The 16,438-nt window shown below is 36.1% G+C and overlaps 1 protein-coding gene across 4 annotated transcripts in view; it reads right to left on the bottom strand.

Annotated features, from left to right (window-relative positions):
- SGK3 (serum/glucocorticoid regulated kinase family member 3) overlaps positions 1–16,438 on the bottom strand; it is a 110,495-nt gene that overhangs the window by 17,098 nt on the left and 76,959 nt on the right. For all 4 annotated transcript variants that reach the window (XM_070802617.1, XM_070802618.1, XM_019973956.2 and 1 more), the window contains 4 exons: positions 14,919–14,994; positions 9,297–9,384; positions 5,930–5,979; positions 3,403–3,460 (listed from right to left, as the gene is read on the bottom strand). In XM_070802617.1, the coding sequence (XP_070658718.1) occupies positions 3,403–3,460; positions 5,930–5,979; positions 9,297–9,384; positions 14,919–14,994 (272 nt within the window). The remainder of the gene's footprint in view (positions 1–3,402; positions 3,461–5,929; positions 5,980–9,296; positions 9,385–14,918; positions 14,995–16,438) is intronic.

Below are 16,438 nucleotides of genomic sequence, written 5' to 3'. Positions count from 1 at the left end.
TCTGCTTGCTTTTTTTTCTTTTGTGTACTCTGCTTTTGTTTTATTGTACTTTGCTGGTGTCTAAGCATTTTGCTAGATTTAAAGCTTTTATTAAACATAATATGCATGTAGAAAAACTCACAAACATTACAGCTCAATAAATTATTACAAAACAGACACACTGTGTAATCACTTTCAGGTCAAAAAACCCAAACACTGTGAGCAGCCTGAGGCCTCCCATTTGCCCTATTCCAGAAATGATTCATCCTTTCTTCCTCAAAGATGACTACTATTTTCACTTGCAGTAAAACAGGTGAGTTTTGTCTATGAATTTTATATATTGGAATCACATAGATAATGTTATGCCTGCCTGCCTTCTTTCACTCTATATAACATGTTCACATTGTGATATGTATTGGATTGGCCAAGAAGTGCATTCGGGTTTTTCCATACAATATTACAGGAAACCCAAATGAACTTTTTGGCCAAACCAATAGCACTGCTTTCATATTTCATTACTGTGCAGAGTACCGCATTCCATAGACATACCACAATTTATCCACTCTTTCAGTGACATTTAGATGATGAACAATGAAGCTTATGAATATTCTGGGACACGCCTTTCCTAGTGAGTATGTGCAACATTACTGGTGGCTACACAGCTTGGAGGAGAACCAGTGTGTCACAGGTAATGCGTATATTCAGCTTCCAGGTTTAACACCAGTTCTCACCGCATAAAAAATGAAACACAAAGGAATACACTCAATTAAAGATACATAAAAATCAAATACATAATGCCACAAAACACTACCAACAAAAGCTTAAGATGAATTAAATTAACAAAGGGATATGCCATGATCATGGACTGGAAGACTCAATACTGGTAAGATGACAATTCTTTCCAAATTGATCTACAGATTCAAAGCAATTGATCAAAATCCAAAAGAATCTTGTGGAACTTAACATGCTAATTCTAAAACCTAAGACTGATACACAAAGGGCTAAGAAGAGTCTCTTGAAGAGGAGCAAGGCGAGATGTTCTGTTGAATATCAACCTTCATTTTTAAGACAATGTGGTACTGGTCCAAGGATAGACAAATCAGTTAATGAAACAAAATATAAAATCTAGAAACAAGTATAAAACAAAATCTAGAAACAGATCCAACACATATATGGACACTGGATACATGATGGAGGTTACCCTGCAGAGTAGAAGGGAAAGAAAAATCTTTTCAATGAACTGTGTAGGACCAGCTGACATTCATGAGGAAAAAAGTGAAGTGTGACCCTACGCCTCACATTATATACACTAGATAGATCTACTTGACTCTAGGTCCAAACGTGAGCTTTCTGAAAGATAATGCTCTCTGTCTTTAACAGTAGACTATCTCTAACGTTCCAACAGACTGTGAGCATTTTGACAGCAAGATGCACTTCTACTTTTCTATAGCTTATTTTAGCACAATGCCCAGCATGTAGCAGGTGGCAAACATATATTTGCTGAATTAATGAACACACACGGGTTTAATTTTATGGTCACAGTTTCTGGTCTCTAGGGAACTCAGAAAACAAACCAGATCTAGATACTGGAAGCTATGAATATAGTACACTATAATTAAACACATACATATTTATTTTTACTACAGATTGAAGTATAATGCAAAAAAGGAACTTAAATACATTTGATGATTCTGACAACTTCCATCTATGATGCTTCTGGCTTTAGGGATTCTTCTTGCTGTGGCACACTGTCAACTTTCGTGATTCACTCAATATTCACTGCACGAAGAGGGACAGGGGTCTCAAACTTCCCTTTCCTTCTCCAACTGCTGTTAACACAGCTGCTCACTGATGTCTTTATGGCCTCAACTTAAATAATACCTCTTCAAAGAAGTCATCCTTAGGGACTTCCCTGGTGGCCCAATGGTTAAGAATCCACCTTCCAATGCAGAGGATGCGGGTTCAATCCCCAGTTTGGGGAACTAAGATCCCACGTGCCGTGGAGCAACTAAGCCCATGCCTGCAACTAAAGAAGCCCCCATGTGTCAGTGTAGCCAAAATATGTATGTGTGTGTATATATATGCATAAAGCTATCCTTGACTAACTCACCTAAGTAGGGGCTTCCCCCCGACTGCCTACGCTCCTGTCTCTTCACTCTAATCTTCATCCCCTGCACAGCTCCATTACTACATGTAATTATTTACTTGACCGCATATTTTTAATTGACTATTTCCCTCAATAGGATGTAGGCATCACAAAGGTACAAAGTATGTCATTTTTGTTCAACACTATCTAACACGGAGCAGAACAGTGCTTAGCACCGAGGTGCTCAACAAAATACTCATCGAACAAATAAATTTTAGGTTAGAATCTGAGTAGATGCCTTGTATCTTGAATTATTCTGTCAGTTCTTTGAAGGTAGAGAAAGCATCTTAATTCTATATCCTGCATACCAAAAAGCGCCATGGTATCCCATATATAAATCATGCATTCCCCTATAAACTGGTACAGCCACTATGGAGATCAGTATGGAAACTGCTTAAAAACTAAAAATAGAGCTACCATATAACCCAGCAATCCCATTCCTGAGCATATATCCCAAAGAAAACTAGAATTCAAGAGAATGCATGCACCTAATGTTCATTACAGCCCTATCTGCAATAGCCAGGACACAGGAGCAAATTAAATGTCCATCCCATTGATGGAGGAATGAATAAAGAAGATGTGGTACAAATATACAATGAAATAATACTTAGCCATAAAAAAGAATGGAATAATCCCATTTGCAGCAACATGGAGAGACCTAGAGATTGTTATACTGAGTGAAGTAAGTCAAAGAGAGAAAAACAAATATTGTATGGTATCACTTTTATGTGGAATCTAAAAAACTGGTACAAATGAACTTATCTACAAAAGAGAAACAGTCACAGATACAGAAAACAAATTTATGGTTATCAGTGTGGTAAGGGCGGGAGAAGATAAATTGGGAGATTGTGATTGACATAAATACACTACTGTATAAAAAATAGATAGTAAGAACCTACTGTATAGCACAGGGAACTCTATTCAGTATTCTGTAATGACCTATATGGAAACAGAATCTCCATCTATCTAGATTCACTTTGCTGTACAGCAGAAACTAATACAACATTGTAAATCACTGTGTGTGTGTGTGCTTAGTCACATCTGACTCTGTGTGATCCCATGGACGACAGCCCAGCAGGCTACTCTGTCCATGGAATTTTCCAGGCAAAGGTACTGGAGTGGGTTGTGGGTTGTCATTTCCTACTCCAGAGGATCTTCCTGACCCACAGATTGAACCTGTGTCTTCTGCATTGGCAGGTGGACTCTACAATTAATTTTTAAAAAGCATGCATTTTTAAAGTATTAATTTACTGAAGAAAAAATAAAAAGACTCTTACCTTGCCAAAGCTGCCTTTTCCAATAACTTTTAAGAAATCAAAGTCTGTTGGTTTAGCACTGAAATAAATGAAAAATGACAAGAATTAGTCTCCAAGAAAACTGATAGGATGTTAACTTTTCAATAGTTTTTAATACTTCACTCCTTAATAAGTAAATCTGGGTACACTTCAGCATGAGAACTCCAGCCTTTACACTGGTAGGATCTCATTTTTACTATAAAAAAGGTAATGAGTGAATGAGTGATAGTCACTCAGGCATGTCCGTCTCTTTGTGACCCCATGGAGTGTAGCCTTCCAGGCACCTCTGTCCATGGAACTTTCCAGGCAAGAATACTGGAATGGGTAATAATGAATAGTAATAATACCTACTTTCTGGTTAGATAAGAGATTTTGTCATTTTCTTTAAGCTTTGTAAAGTTTGGCTTAAGAAGGGCTTCAGTAATAGACTTTTTGGGAGAAAAAGGTCTGTCTGTCTATACATGATCTGTCATTTTGAACTCAATGTAGCAAATCACTTTTATTAACCATAAACCTCACAACATTGTTAATAAGGAAACTGAATGACTAGATAAATCAGTGATATATTTCAAGGACTAAGTAGTCTGGAAATTATTATGAAAACAAAGTTACTAGTAGGAATACCTGGTGAAGTCACTAAGAAAATTTTCTGATGGAGGAAAACTCACCAGTGTTCTGCATACACACTACCTACATGTTAAAAATAAAAGGACGCTCTACTTATTCTAATAGATGGTAATGCAGAAAAGCCAGGAATCGAGAAGGCAGGAAGAATACTATGACAGCCTTTTGATTTTTATCTTAACCTCAGGTTAAAAGCAGCATTGGCTGTATGTAGGCAAAAACAGATGGCTGCACAAAGTTGAACTTAAGTAGCCAGAAGAGCTGTTTTCTTTAACGGAGGATGAATTCCTAAATTGGACTAGGGAGAGTGAAATGACTCCATTCACATTTTAAATGTCCTTCAATTAATTACCAAAACAAAGTCAATACAAACATGACAGTAATACCAGGTCTGGGTTAAATAATAACCGGTCAGGATTACGGAGATAAATACTTAACTAAGCTTAGGTGTTTTTCTTCTTCTAGAACTTGCTCTTTGAACTATTTTGTTCTCTAATGATATGCTGAAATACTGAAATAATTTTTTGAACAAATGTAATAGTGAAAAAACATGCAAATCCTTCAAACACAGTAAACACACCGAGGCCACAGCCAAAGTCCTATTGTTAATTGTTGGTGACAAACCCTAACTGGAAGCATATTTCCATTCTGTGCTGCCTGACAAACTCTCTTGTATCCACCATACGACTGAAACTGCTCATAGAAGTCACCCGTGACATTAAATTCAACGATCCATTCTCAATCGTCATCTAACCCACCCTATCAGCAACGTCAACAGTTATTTATTCCCTGTCTTCATCTGCTTTTATAATACCACATTGCTGGTTTCCTACCTTACTAATTATTCTTTCTTTAGTCTCCTTTATCATTTCTTCTGTCTATACTCACTGGGCTTCCGTGGTGGCTCAGCTGGTAAAGAATCCACCTGCATGCAGAAGACCTGGGTTCGATCCCTGGGTTGGAAAGATCCCCTGGAGGAGGGAACGGCTACTCCAGTATCCTGGCCTGAAGAATTCCATGGACTGTACAGTCTGTGGGGTCACAGAGTCGGATACGACTGAGCGACTTTCACTTCACTTCATACTCATTCTCTAAGTGAACCAAAAGGGTGACAGAAGCAGCACAGTATGCTGGGCTAAGACAGTATTCTTTAGAATTAATCTGGTAAGCCTGGAAGGATAATTATGAGGAGAGCCACACTACACTCTTCTTGTAACCCACAGCAGTCATCACTCATCTGTCAGGGCCCTCCTCCTCAGAGCCAGAAGTGGCCTTGGACTCCTCCATATCCCAATGAACTGTTGGAGTGGAACCTTAAAGTGAAGCCTACATTTGCCACTCCTGGTGTTCTCCAAAATGTTTCCCCTGGGTTCAAATAAATATGGGACTATGGGAGAAATTGGAAAAAAAAAAAGTTTAATAGCTTTTCATATGCTGATTTCCATCAAGTCTCCTCTGGACCAAGCTGGCTAACAACCAGGGCTGTACTGATGACATTGGGTAGCAGGAGAATATCAATTAGGCCTGCACAGATGTTTTTGCCAGAGTACTTCCCAAGTGCATCCCAGGACTTCTGTTCCTGGGGGAAATATGGTCTACTCATCTTACACACACACATACACACCCACACACCAGGAAAGTGACGATGGCAAAACAGCAGAACCCAATCAACAATCTGTGGATTAAAAACTCCTCAGAGCTCTACTATAACAAAGAGAAGCTAGAGCAGTGAATCAGAAAAGTGTATGACAGTACAACAGTCACTGTAACCACAGTTCTGTTTCACAGGCTTCCAGTTAAACTGGTATAATTATGTACATCTGCACATTTACAAAAAAGGATCTTCCTCAAATCCATTTAGACTGTTGAAACAAATTAAACCTACTGAGGATTTCCAGATGGTCCCAGGTTGATGTTCTGTGAGGTAGAGAGTAGCTGTTGGGATGGAAAAAAAAAAAAAGAATTTAACATTCTTACTGAAGTTTCAAAGGTTATCAGTCAATTGATATTTCTGAAGTAAAATACACATAACTATATCACAGATATTTGCCATGCTAAACCTAAAGCTTTAATTCTCAATAAATGCATAGAGTCTTGGAAAGATACACAATCAACATAAACAATCATTTTAATGAAATTTCAAGAGAAGTTGTAAGGGAAAAGGTAAGGCAGAAATCAAGCTCAAAGATGGCAAATGAATGAAGTAAACTGCAGAAAGCTCCTTAGAAGAGGCGGGCACTGAAATAACAATTTAAGAGGTATCTTTTTTTTACATTAAAAGACTGGTTAAAATAGCTTTTGTTTTTAAATTTTCAAATATTTTAATAAGCTATTATTAAAGATAAGAAATGATAATGTGATGATTATAACTGCAAATGCTGGATTAAAGTTTTAATTTGGGAGGAGGTAAATTTACTTCTAAAGCAAGCACATAAAACCAAGAATGCTTTTCTCCCTAATTCCAGTATTATGATAGTACCTAATTTTTAGATAGGCTTCTCTTATTATAACAGTAGCAAAGTACATTTAATCTCTCCTATTAACTTAGAAGCAAATCTTTACTCACCTATTAATATAGCATACCATAAAGCAATTTAACTAATAAAATTCTAGCTCACTAATAATTAGCTAGAAATTTAACTCAAAATCTCAAAAGATTAAACTAGTGATCCTTTTACAGTGAGCACTTTTCACAAAAGCCAAATGGAAGTGAATTCTGCTTCAAAAAACTATGAAATTCTTAATATATTCAAAGAATTAAATCAGAGATGTCTCAAATATGCACATTTACCAGAGCCTTGTACAATTATACATCATATAAGATTATATAAAATAAGTTTTTAAAAACATTCTCTTTAATCAGAATCAACAATTTTAAGCAAATTTCTTATTAGAGACATATGTCATATATATTCCCACTTAAATTCATTTGCAACTTACAATTTCTAGAAAACAAGTTATTTTTTTAAATTAAGGGCAAAGGGTCTCAAGTATATGCTTCTTATAAAGTAACAATGCTGGCACCAAACTGATACATTTCCTATGAATTTTAATTAAAAAATAAAAAATAAATATTTACAAGTAGAAGATGAAGCAAGGATTTTTTTTTTTTTTTGGAGAGGTTCTTTCTATTGGTATTTTAAAACAGCAAAAGATCCTAGTCCAAGTTCCAGATTTTATGGATGAAACAAGAAACAAAATCTGGATCTAAAGTCAACAGAGCCAGAACAGGAGCCAGAACCCAGCAATTTCTCTTAGTCTGGTTCTTTCTTCAAAAAGCATTTTCCTACAGCAGTGCAAGATATTCTTCACATGACCTACACCTACACACGCTCAACATGATTAACAAAAAAAATCATGGTTACATAAATTTCACTCCTTAAAATATTTTTTGAATAGTAGTAAACTATTAAAAATCTTTAAAAATCCATACTAACAAGTAATTTGATTACAAATACTTCTAGCACCTCCATATAGTTTTTGCATTAACTTCTAAAAACTGACCGTGCTCACACTGTGTAAATTTGCATAAAAAGTTTTATACCTGATTTCATTTAATGGTATGTCAAAATAATATCATCCTTAGAAATATTTTTTAAACGTACAATATATAGGGACAATCACTATTTGATGAATGTTCAAACTGATTCTAACTTTTCATTATAAATCATACTAAAGTGAACATCTTTGCTTTTTTCTGTGAGAAGGGTTGTTTCATTTACATCAACTCCTAAGTGACATGAATTATTTTCATGTTTGATACACTTTGCCAAATTGCTTTCCAAGAGCTGCATAAAATGATAACGCCAGTAAGGCCCAAGGATGCCCATCTTACCTTACCCTTATTAGTCCTGGTGCATTTCAGTTTCTTTACATTTTTGTTAATTTGGTAGAGGAAAAAAACCTGTCATTTAAAACTTTTATTTGCTACTGGCATCAAGGTTGAACATTTTCCCATATATATGTTTACCAAGAGTTATTTCTTCATGGTCCTGTTCCTTTAATCTACTACAGTCTTAAATATCAATTCTTTTCGAAAATTCATTTGTATGAGCTTTTTTTTAACACAGATATTTTTCCTTCTTATGTTTATTTACTATGTTTTCCCAGCTGGTTATTTCTCTTTTGACCAACTGCGCATATATGAAATTAAAATATCCTTTTACATTGTCCTAGGAGCAACCCTGTCACAAATGGAAAGCGTTAAACCTTTTCTCTTAACTGAGGGCCCTCTTAGAGAATCAGAACTACTTTCTAGTAGTCATGTCTATTTTTCAAATGAAGATTTTATCTGTGGGTAATGACATTACCTTTTAAATTAGAAAAACAGCACCATGACAAAATTAAAATATTATAAAGACAAAACTGTACATCTCTCATTTTCATGTATGTATTTACCAATAGTATGAATCAATTTTGAATTATAAAGGTATTATCATATTTATAAACACTTGCAATTATACTTTTTTAATAATGTACTTTTAACTGTTACATAATAATCCTGAGTTAAATTATGGTAATTTACCTTTCTAATATAACCTTTTAAAGTATATGTTGAAAATGTCTTCATAAGAAAGCACAAACTTACTATATCACAATTCATTAAAAAAATAAGAATATCTATTCTTTATTCAGAATACATATTAATTATGTGCATATACCTACAGCAATAAAACTTAGTCAATGCCAACCAGCACATGTATATTGACTGCTCTACGTATCAAAACCTGACAAAGCAGAGAAAGAGGTATGTAGTGTTCTGGTTGAAAAGCCCTCTTCTGCTGGTCAAAATTCACCATTTCAAGTTACAGTGATCTTGATGAAGATACATGATGATCAAAAAGTATGATGTAAAGTTAACAGAGCAGAACACAAAACTGTATATGTTGTATAATTAAAATCAGGTAATTAAAAAATTCATATATTAAGAAATCTTTCATATATTAGAAAGAAAATCACTGAAATAATAAAAATAGGTTGGATTGTTGATAATAGGGATATTTCTAACTTACTATTTTCAAATCTTTAATTTACATTACTTTTTGTTATAAAAAGTACTCATTTTATCAATTTTACAAGAAATAGTGATCAGTTAGAAGTATACACATTTGTTTTTATGTTTTCTACACAGCAAAAAATCTACAATGGAGGAAATTATTTTAAGTAAATGTGGCTCCTAAGGTTGCCAATAATTTCATCTTTGGGTAATGGTATTTTTTTTTTCTGTTAAAAAATACAATTCCTCTTACTACCTTCTGAGTACTTCTTTCATCCTCATCCTCAGATGGATCTGACTGATGTTTTGGACTGTCCATTTGAAGGAATGCTCTGACATCTGGACTAAAAACAAAAATTAACTTTATTATGACTGCATTTCTACACCTTTTCTCTCTTTTAACATGAAAACAAAAGTCAGCATTGTAGCATTTATAGTAAGAAAGGCAAACAAAATCCAATAATAATCATTACTGTATTATAATAAGCAAATTAATTTTTTTAATTTTATTTTTTTTTTGAATTTTGAATTTTATTTTATTTTTAAACTTTACATAATTGTATCAGTTTTGCCAAATATCAAAATGAATCCGCCACAGGTATACATGTGTTCCCCATCCTGAACCGTCCTCCCTCCTCCCTCCCCATACCCTCCTTCTGGGTCGTCCCAGTGCACTAGCCCCAAGCATCCAGTATCGTGCATCGAACCTGGACTGGCATCTCGTTTCATACATGATATTTTACATGTTTCAATGCCATTCTCCCAAATCTTCCCACCCTCTCCCTCTCCCACAGAGTCCACAAGACTGTTCTATACATCAGTGTCTCTTTTGCTGTCTTGTACACAGGATTATTGTTAGCATCTTTCTAAATTCCATATATATGCGTTAGTATACTGTATTGGTGTTTTTCCTTCTGGCTTACTTCACTCTGTATAATAGGCTCCAGTTTCATCCACCTCACTAGGACTGATTCAAATGTATTCTTTTTAATGGCTGAGTAATACTCCATTGTGTATATGTACCATAGCTTTCTTATCCATTCATCTGCTGATGGACATCTAGGTTGCTTCCATGTCCTGGCTATTATAAACAGTGCTGCAATGAACATTGGGGTACACATGTCTCTTTCCCTTCTGGTTTCCTCAGTCAAAACCACTATGAGGTACCATTTCACACCAGTCAGAATGGCTGTGATCCAAAAGTCTACAAGTAATAAATGCTGGAGAGGGTGTAGAGAAAAGGGAACCCTTTTACACTGTTGGTGGGAATGCAAACTAGTACAGCCACTATGGAGAACAGTGTGGAGATTCCTTAAAAAACTGGAAATAGAACTGCCTTATGATCCAGCAAATTAATTTTAAAAAACAGGGAGTCCAATAAACAAATGGGCAAAGGTTCACAGAAGAGAAAAATCCAAATGGTAATGAAATTTAGGAAGATGGCCAACTTCACTAATTATCAGAAAAAACAAAACAACAGTGAGAAGTCATTTTATGTCCACTAACCAGAAAAATCTAGAAAGATACATAAAACCCCAAGTTGGCAGGGATGAAGGGAAAGGAACACTCTCACGTACTGCTCACAAGAATGTAAAATGAGGCAACTTTTCTGAAAAGCATTTTGGCAATATTTGGTTAAACTGAGTATACATTTTCCCTGGGGCCAGAAATTTCAGTTTTAAGGATAAACTACAGAAAAAAATTATGTACAAGTTCAGTGAAAGACATGTAACTAGGAGACTCATTGTTATACTCTCTATAGCTGTGAATCAGAAGCAGAACAGCCATCCACCACTAGGGAAATGAGTAAGCAGGCTACAGTAACTGGCTGCAAAGAAGACTGACCAGCCAGCAGTCAGAAACAAGGAACCACAGCAAAGCACCATTACGTGTACACATTAGACACTCAGACACAAAGCAACAGTCAATCAACATATACCCAAAGACTTATAACAAACCTGCTGAAGTGGGCATCAACAGTGGGTATGAACAAATGGATAGAAAGAGGAAAGAAAGTGAAAGTCACTCAGTTGTGTCCGACTCTTTGCAACCCCATGGACTATCAGTCCATGGAATTCTCCAGGCCAGAATACTGGAGTGGGTAGCCTTTTCCGTCTCCAGGGGATCTTCCCAACCCAGGGATGGAACCCAGGTCTCCCACACTGCAGGTGGATTCTTTACCAGCTGAGCCACCAGGGAAATCCAGAAATACTGGAGTGGGTAGCCTATCCCTTTTCCAGCGGATTTCCCTGACCCAGGAATAGAACTGGGGTCTCCTGCACTGTAGGCAGATTCTTTTCCAACTGAGCTACCAGGGAAGCCCATAAAGAGGAAATAAGACTGCACAGATTAATGATGATCCTGCTGCTGCTGCTAAGTCGCTTCAGTCATGTCTGACTCTGTGCGACCCCACAGACAGCAGCCCACGAGGCTTCCCCGTCCCTGGGATTCTCCAGGCAAGAACACTGGAGTGGGTTGCCATTTCCTTCTCCAATGCATGAAAGTGAAAAGTGAAAGTGAAGTCGCTCAGTCGTGTCCGACTCTTAGCAACCCCATGGACTGCAGCCCACCAGGCTCCTCCATCCATGGGATTTTCCAGGCAAGAGTACTGGAGTGGGGTGCCACTGCCTTCTCCGATGACGATCCTAAGGAACGGTTAAATCTCTACATCTGGGTACCTCCTCTTAAATTGTTCTTTTTTTTTTCTTTTAAAGAGTTGAGATATATTAATCCCCAAATGCTAATTTATCTTCCCCCTGCTCCCCACCCTGTTGCTATCCTCTCTGGTAACCATCAGTTTGTTTTCTTTGTCTATTTCTATTTTGCCATCATTTCATTTGTATCATTATTTCAGATTTCACATATAAATTCTATCATACTGTATTTGTCTTTCTTTGTCCGACTTATTTCACTTAATATGATAATCTTTAGGTCCATCCATGTAGCGTTATTTCGCTTTTTATGGATGAGTAATATTCTATTATATATATACATACACACACACATATATATCACATCTTCTTTATCCATTTGGCTGTTCACGGACATTCAGGCTGCTTCCATGTCTTGGCTACCGTATATAGTACTGCTGTGAACACTGGGGTGCATATATCTTTTTGAATTAGAGTAGTCTCCAGATATATGCCCAGGAGTGGGACTTCAGATCATGAAGTAACTCCTTTTAGTTTGTTAAGGAAACCTCCATACTGTTTAGGATTAATATACACACACTACTGCTGCTGCTAAGTCGCTTTACTCGTGTCTGACTCTGTGCGACCCCATAGACAGCAGCCCACCAGGCTCCCCCATCCCCGGGATTCTCCAGGCAAAAACACTGGAGTGGGCTGCCATTTCTTTCTCCAATATACACACTGCTATATATAAAAAAGATAAAAAACAAGAACCTATTGCATAGTACAAGGAACCATATTCAATATTGGGGTGCTAATAATGTTCTATTCCTTGGCCTGGAGGGGGTGATACTCAGATATATTCACTTTCTCATAATTCATTAAGCTGTACAGTCACAATTTGTGCTCTTTTCTATTTGTGTTATACTGCAATAAAGCTAAAATATTTTGTTCATTTGCATTTTTTAAATAGATAAGGAAACATTCCATTTCTCTAGTAATTAATCAGCCATTTGCATCTGTTAATGTGCTCTGTCTATTTGGGGGGTGGTTCTTAAGTGTGTATTATCTGCATGAGCTCTTTTAGTAAGTATATTTATCTAATGTCCTTTATTCACAGGAAACGTTTTATATTTTTGGTTTTAAATTTCACTTGCAATTTTTGGAGGTCAAAAGGTTTTAGTAATCAAATTTATCAATGTTTTCCTTTGTAACATATCACTCACTCCCAATATGCTCAGAAAACCCTTTCCTATCCACACGTCAGAGAAATAATAATATTTTATTTGAGTTTTAAAATTCCATTTTAATAGGCGTTATCTTAAAAATAAACTTTTCTCTACTAACGGAAAGCTACTTTTGAAGTGCTTTTTCCACACATAATAAGAATAGGCATGTAGTAGGTGTTCAAGATACATTCGCTGATTGGCTTCTCTTTCTGTTTTCTTAAACCTATTTTTATAAACAGTTTGATGTTCAAATGGAGAGTTTGGAAACTAACAAAGTTCCATTAACAGAGGAGATCCAGAAAACGTGAAATGTCACATTTGATTAAAAAGAAAACATCCGTTAAACCTTAAATTGAAAATTAAAAGAAAATCTCTTGGCTATTTAATCTGGGGGTGCTGGAAAAGTCCTCTACTTTAAATGGAAGAGGTGCATATATATGAAAAAGTCTATTGGGCTGTATAATTAAGAATTGTGTATTTTATAGTATAATGCTAAACTGAAATAACCAAGTTGGTTTCAGTTAAATTTCAATACCAAATGTAACATCTTTATGATACCATAGTTCAAGATCCAAAATGAATACTTCAAATTTAATATACACTGTCAGAAGTTCTGAGTAACAGCATTCAAAATACCAGCAGAAATAATGAACATCACCACCATCTATTCTATACTGACTCCATGTGAAGTTCTGTCAAAGGAGACAAATTTAAGCTCTTAGCATATGAATTTCAAACAAGTCAGAAATATGTCAATTTGAAGTAATCTCAAGTGTATATAATAATAATTAAACATTAGAAAGGTAGGGCTTCCCAGGTGGTTCAGTGGTGAAGAATCTGCCTGCCAATGTAGGAGACATGGGTTCGATCCCTGATCCAGGAACATCCCACAATAACACGGAGCAACTAAGCCCACTCACCACACTACTGAGCCTGTGCTCTTAGACCTGGGAGCCTAGCTACCAAAGTCTGTGTGCCCCAGTGCCCGTGATCCGCAACAAGAAAAGCCACTGCCACGAGAAGCCCGCACACCACAACTAGAGCCCTCACTCTCCACAACTAGAGAAAAGCCCCTGCAGCAACGAAGACCCAGCAGAGCCATAAATAAAAAAATACAAGTTAAAAAATAAAAACTAACTTTTATTTTGTTTTTATTTAGAAGGGTAGATGATCTAAGCTGACGATAACACAGAATTTGTCTGAGGGAAAAGGCATAATGTTCAAAAAATAATTATACAAAGAGCCAAGTGATAAAAGGTTCTTTGCTGAGGAACACACAAGACACATAAGAACCCTGAATTTAAGGATCCTACCGAGTTTTGTGCCCCTCCGCCACCTGCTCCTCCCTGCAGAGGCCAATCTCAGAGCTACAGCAGGGGCTGACCTTCCCCAGACCCTCATCTTATATGTGAGCATCAGGGGAAAGGAAACCCAGAGCACTGGGCTGAAGACCTTGGTCAGAGGAGGTCCAGCTCAAGTATTTTACTAATTTAGTAAATTAGGTTAAAAAGGAGGTCAGAGCATCTGTTCAGAAGATAGAAATCCTCTATAAACTGTAAAGAACTATAAAATAGTAATCACTGTTACAAGGAGAACAATGAAAAAATACAGTCCTCGCGTGTTGTGACTCTGAAAAGTCTGTTAAAAGCATGGGAGCCAATGCCTCTGGAAGGTAAGGGTAACACTCATTTCTCCTTTTATTCCCACACAGAGGTACATGAGGAAATGCTTTCTCAGTGCACGAATAAATATAGCATCAAATAATCAGCAAAATGTTTTAACTGTGCAAAGTCTTTTCAAGTTAAATCTATAAAACAAGTACAAGTACAGTAGGAAGAAAGAAAGTAACTAGGACCTTGAGTTGATGGAGGAAAAAGGTGGAAAATTCTTAGAGGATTAAAAACACCAGGGGAAAAATGCTTGAGGAAGATTCCACAAAAATATACAGCACAAAGTAACATTCCACAGATCTGAGGCTGGGTTTCAGTGTATCCTCAGAACACAATGACAATTACTTACTGGTTGTAAAGCTCTGGATGCCTAACTAAGTTCTGAATGAATTCATTCAGTCCTGCTCTTCTCTGTTTAATAAAATCTGTTAAGAGAGATAATACTATTAGGATTATTTACATCAGACTGTAATTATCATCAATACAGTTATATAAGAATAGACCAACACAAGAGAATGAATTTTGATTAAGAAGTTATTTCTTAATTCATACTTCTTGATATAAAATAAGGAATAAATATTTAACAAATATATTTTAATCTATAAATATGATTATAACATTAAAATAAAGCAGGTAACATATTTTGCTGAAGAAAATTCTCCCCCACAAAAATGCCTATTTTAGGTTCTAAACAGACTCACTACAAAACCTGGAGTCACCAGTTTGCTTCGTCCAACTCCTTGTATACTTTCAGGTAATGGATAAGAATTAACACTATGACACTGATGGCTGAAAGTCATACTAACTGAAATACACACAAACAAAAAACAAAAACAAGCGTAATCAGGAAATACTGAAATCCTTGCAAGTGGGAATGATGATTAACTGGTTAATTATTATGAAAACTCTGCTGCTAAAAATAGGTTTTTATCTTGTATAAACCTATTTCTCTTCAGAGGTTAAAACTGAGAAATAAAAGTGTTTTCTATGTAAGTCACTGAAGACAAGGGTCATGCCTTTAAATGTATTTTTAACATTAGCCCTTAACACAGTGTCTTGGAACATACTTAACTGATGTTTGCAAATGAATAAATAAAATACCAAAAAAATGATTACACATTTTAGCATTTGTCATCTCTAAATTTCATATGCCAATCCTTATCTAACTTACATTGTTTTTGTTCTTTTGTAATTTTATTTTTCAGTGGTAAAGATATCCTTCTTTTTATAAAAGTACCCCAAAAGTAATTTATATATTGACCCCAAGATCCAATCAGCAAAAAGGTTTGATATTAAACTATTCAGAATATAAAAAAGTATATCTAACTCTGTGTGTACTCTACAGAAAGATCCTTAAATTCAAAGTGAAATTTTAACTTTGAAAAGTATAGGCAAAAAAAAAAAAAGAAAAGTATAGGCAGTTCAGTTCACTCAGTCCTGTCCAACTCTTTGCGACCCCGTAGACTGCGCATGCCAGGCTTCCCTGTCCATCACCAACTCCTGGAGCTTGCTCAAACTCATGTCCATCGAGTCAGTGATGCCATCCAACCATCTCATCCTCTGTTGTCCCCTTCTCCTCCTGCCTTATCTTTCCCAGCATCAGGGTCTTTTCAAATGAGTCAGTTCTTCTCATCAGGTAGCCAAAGTATTGGAGTTTCAGTTTCAGCATGAGTCCTTCCAATGAATATTCAGGACTTATTTCCTTTAGGACGGACTGGCTGGATCTCCTTGCAGTCCAAGAGATTCTCAAGAGTCTTCTCCAACACAACAGTTCAAAAACATCAATTCTTCAGTGCTCAGTTTTCTTTATAGGCCAACTTTCACATCCACATATAACTACTGGAAAAATCATAGCTTTCACTATGTTGG

The sequence above is a fragment of the Bos indicus genome, chromosome 14 (assembly GCF_029378745.1).
Source record: "Bos indicus isolate NIAB-ARS_2022 breed Sahiwal x Tharparkar chromosome 14, NIAB-ARS_B.indTharparkar_mat_pri_1.0, whole genome shotgun sequence".
Lineage (NCBI taxonomy): Eukaryota > Metazoa > Chordata > Mammalia > Artiodactyla > Bovidae > Bos > Bos indicus.
The sequence above is the reverse complement of the archived record's forward strand: the minus strand, read 5'-3'. Positions and strand labels throughout refer to the sequence as shown.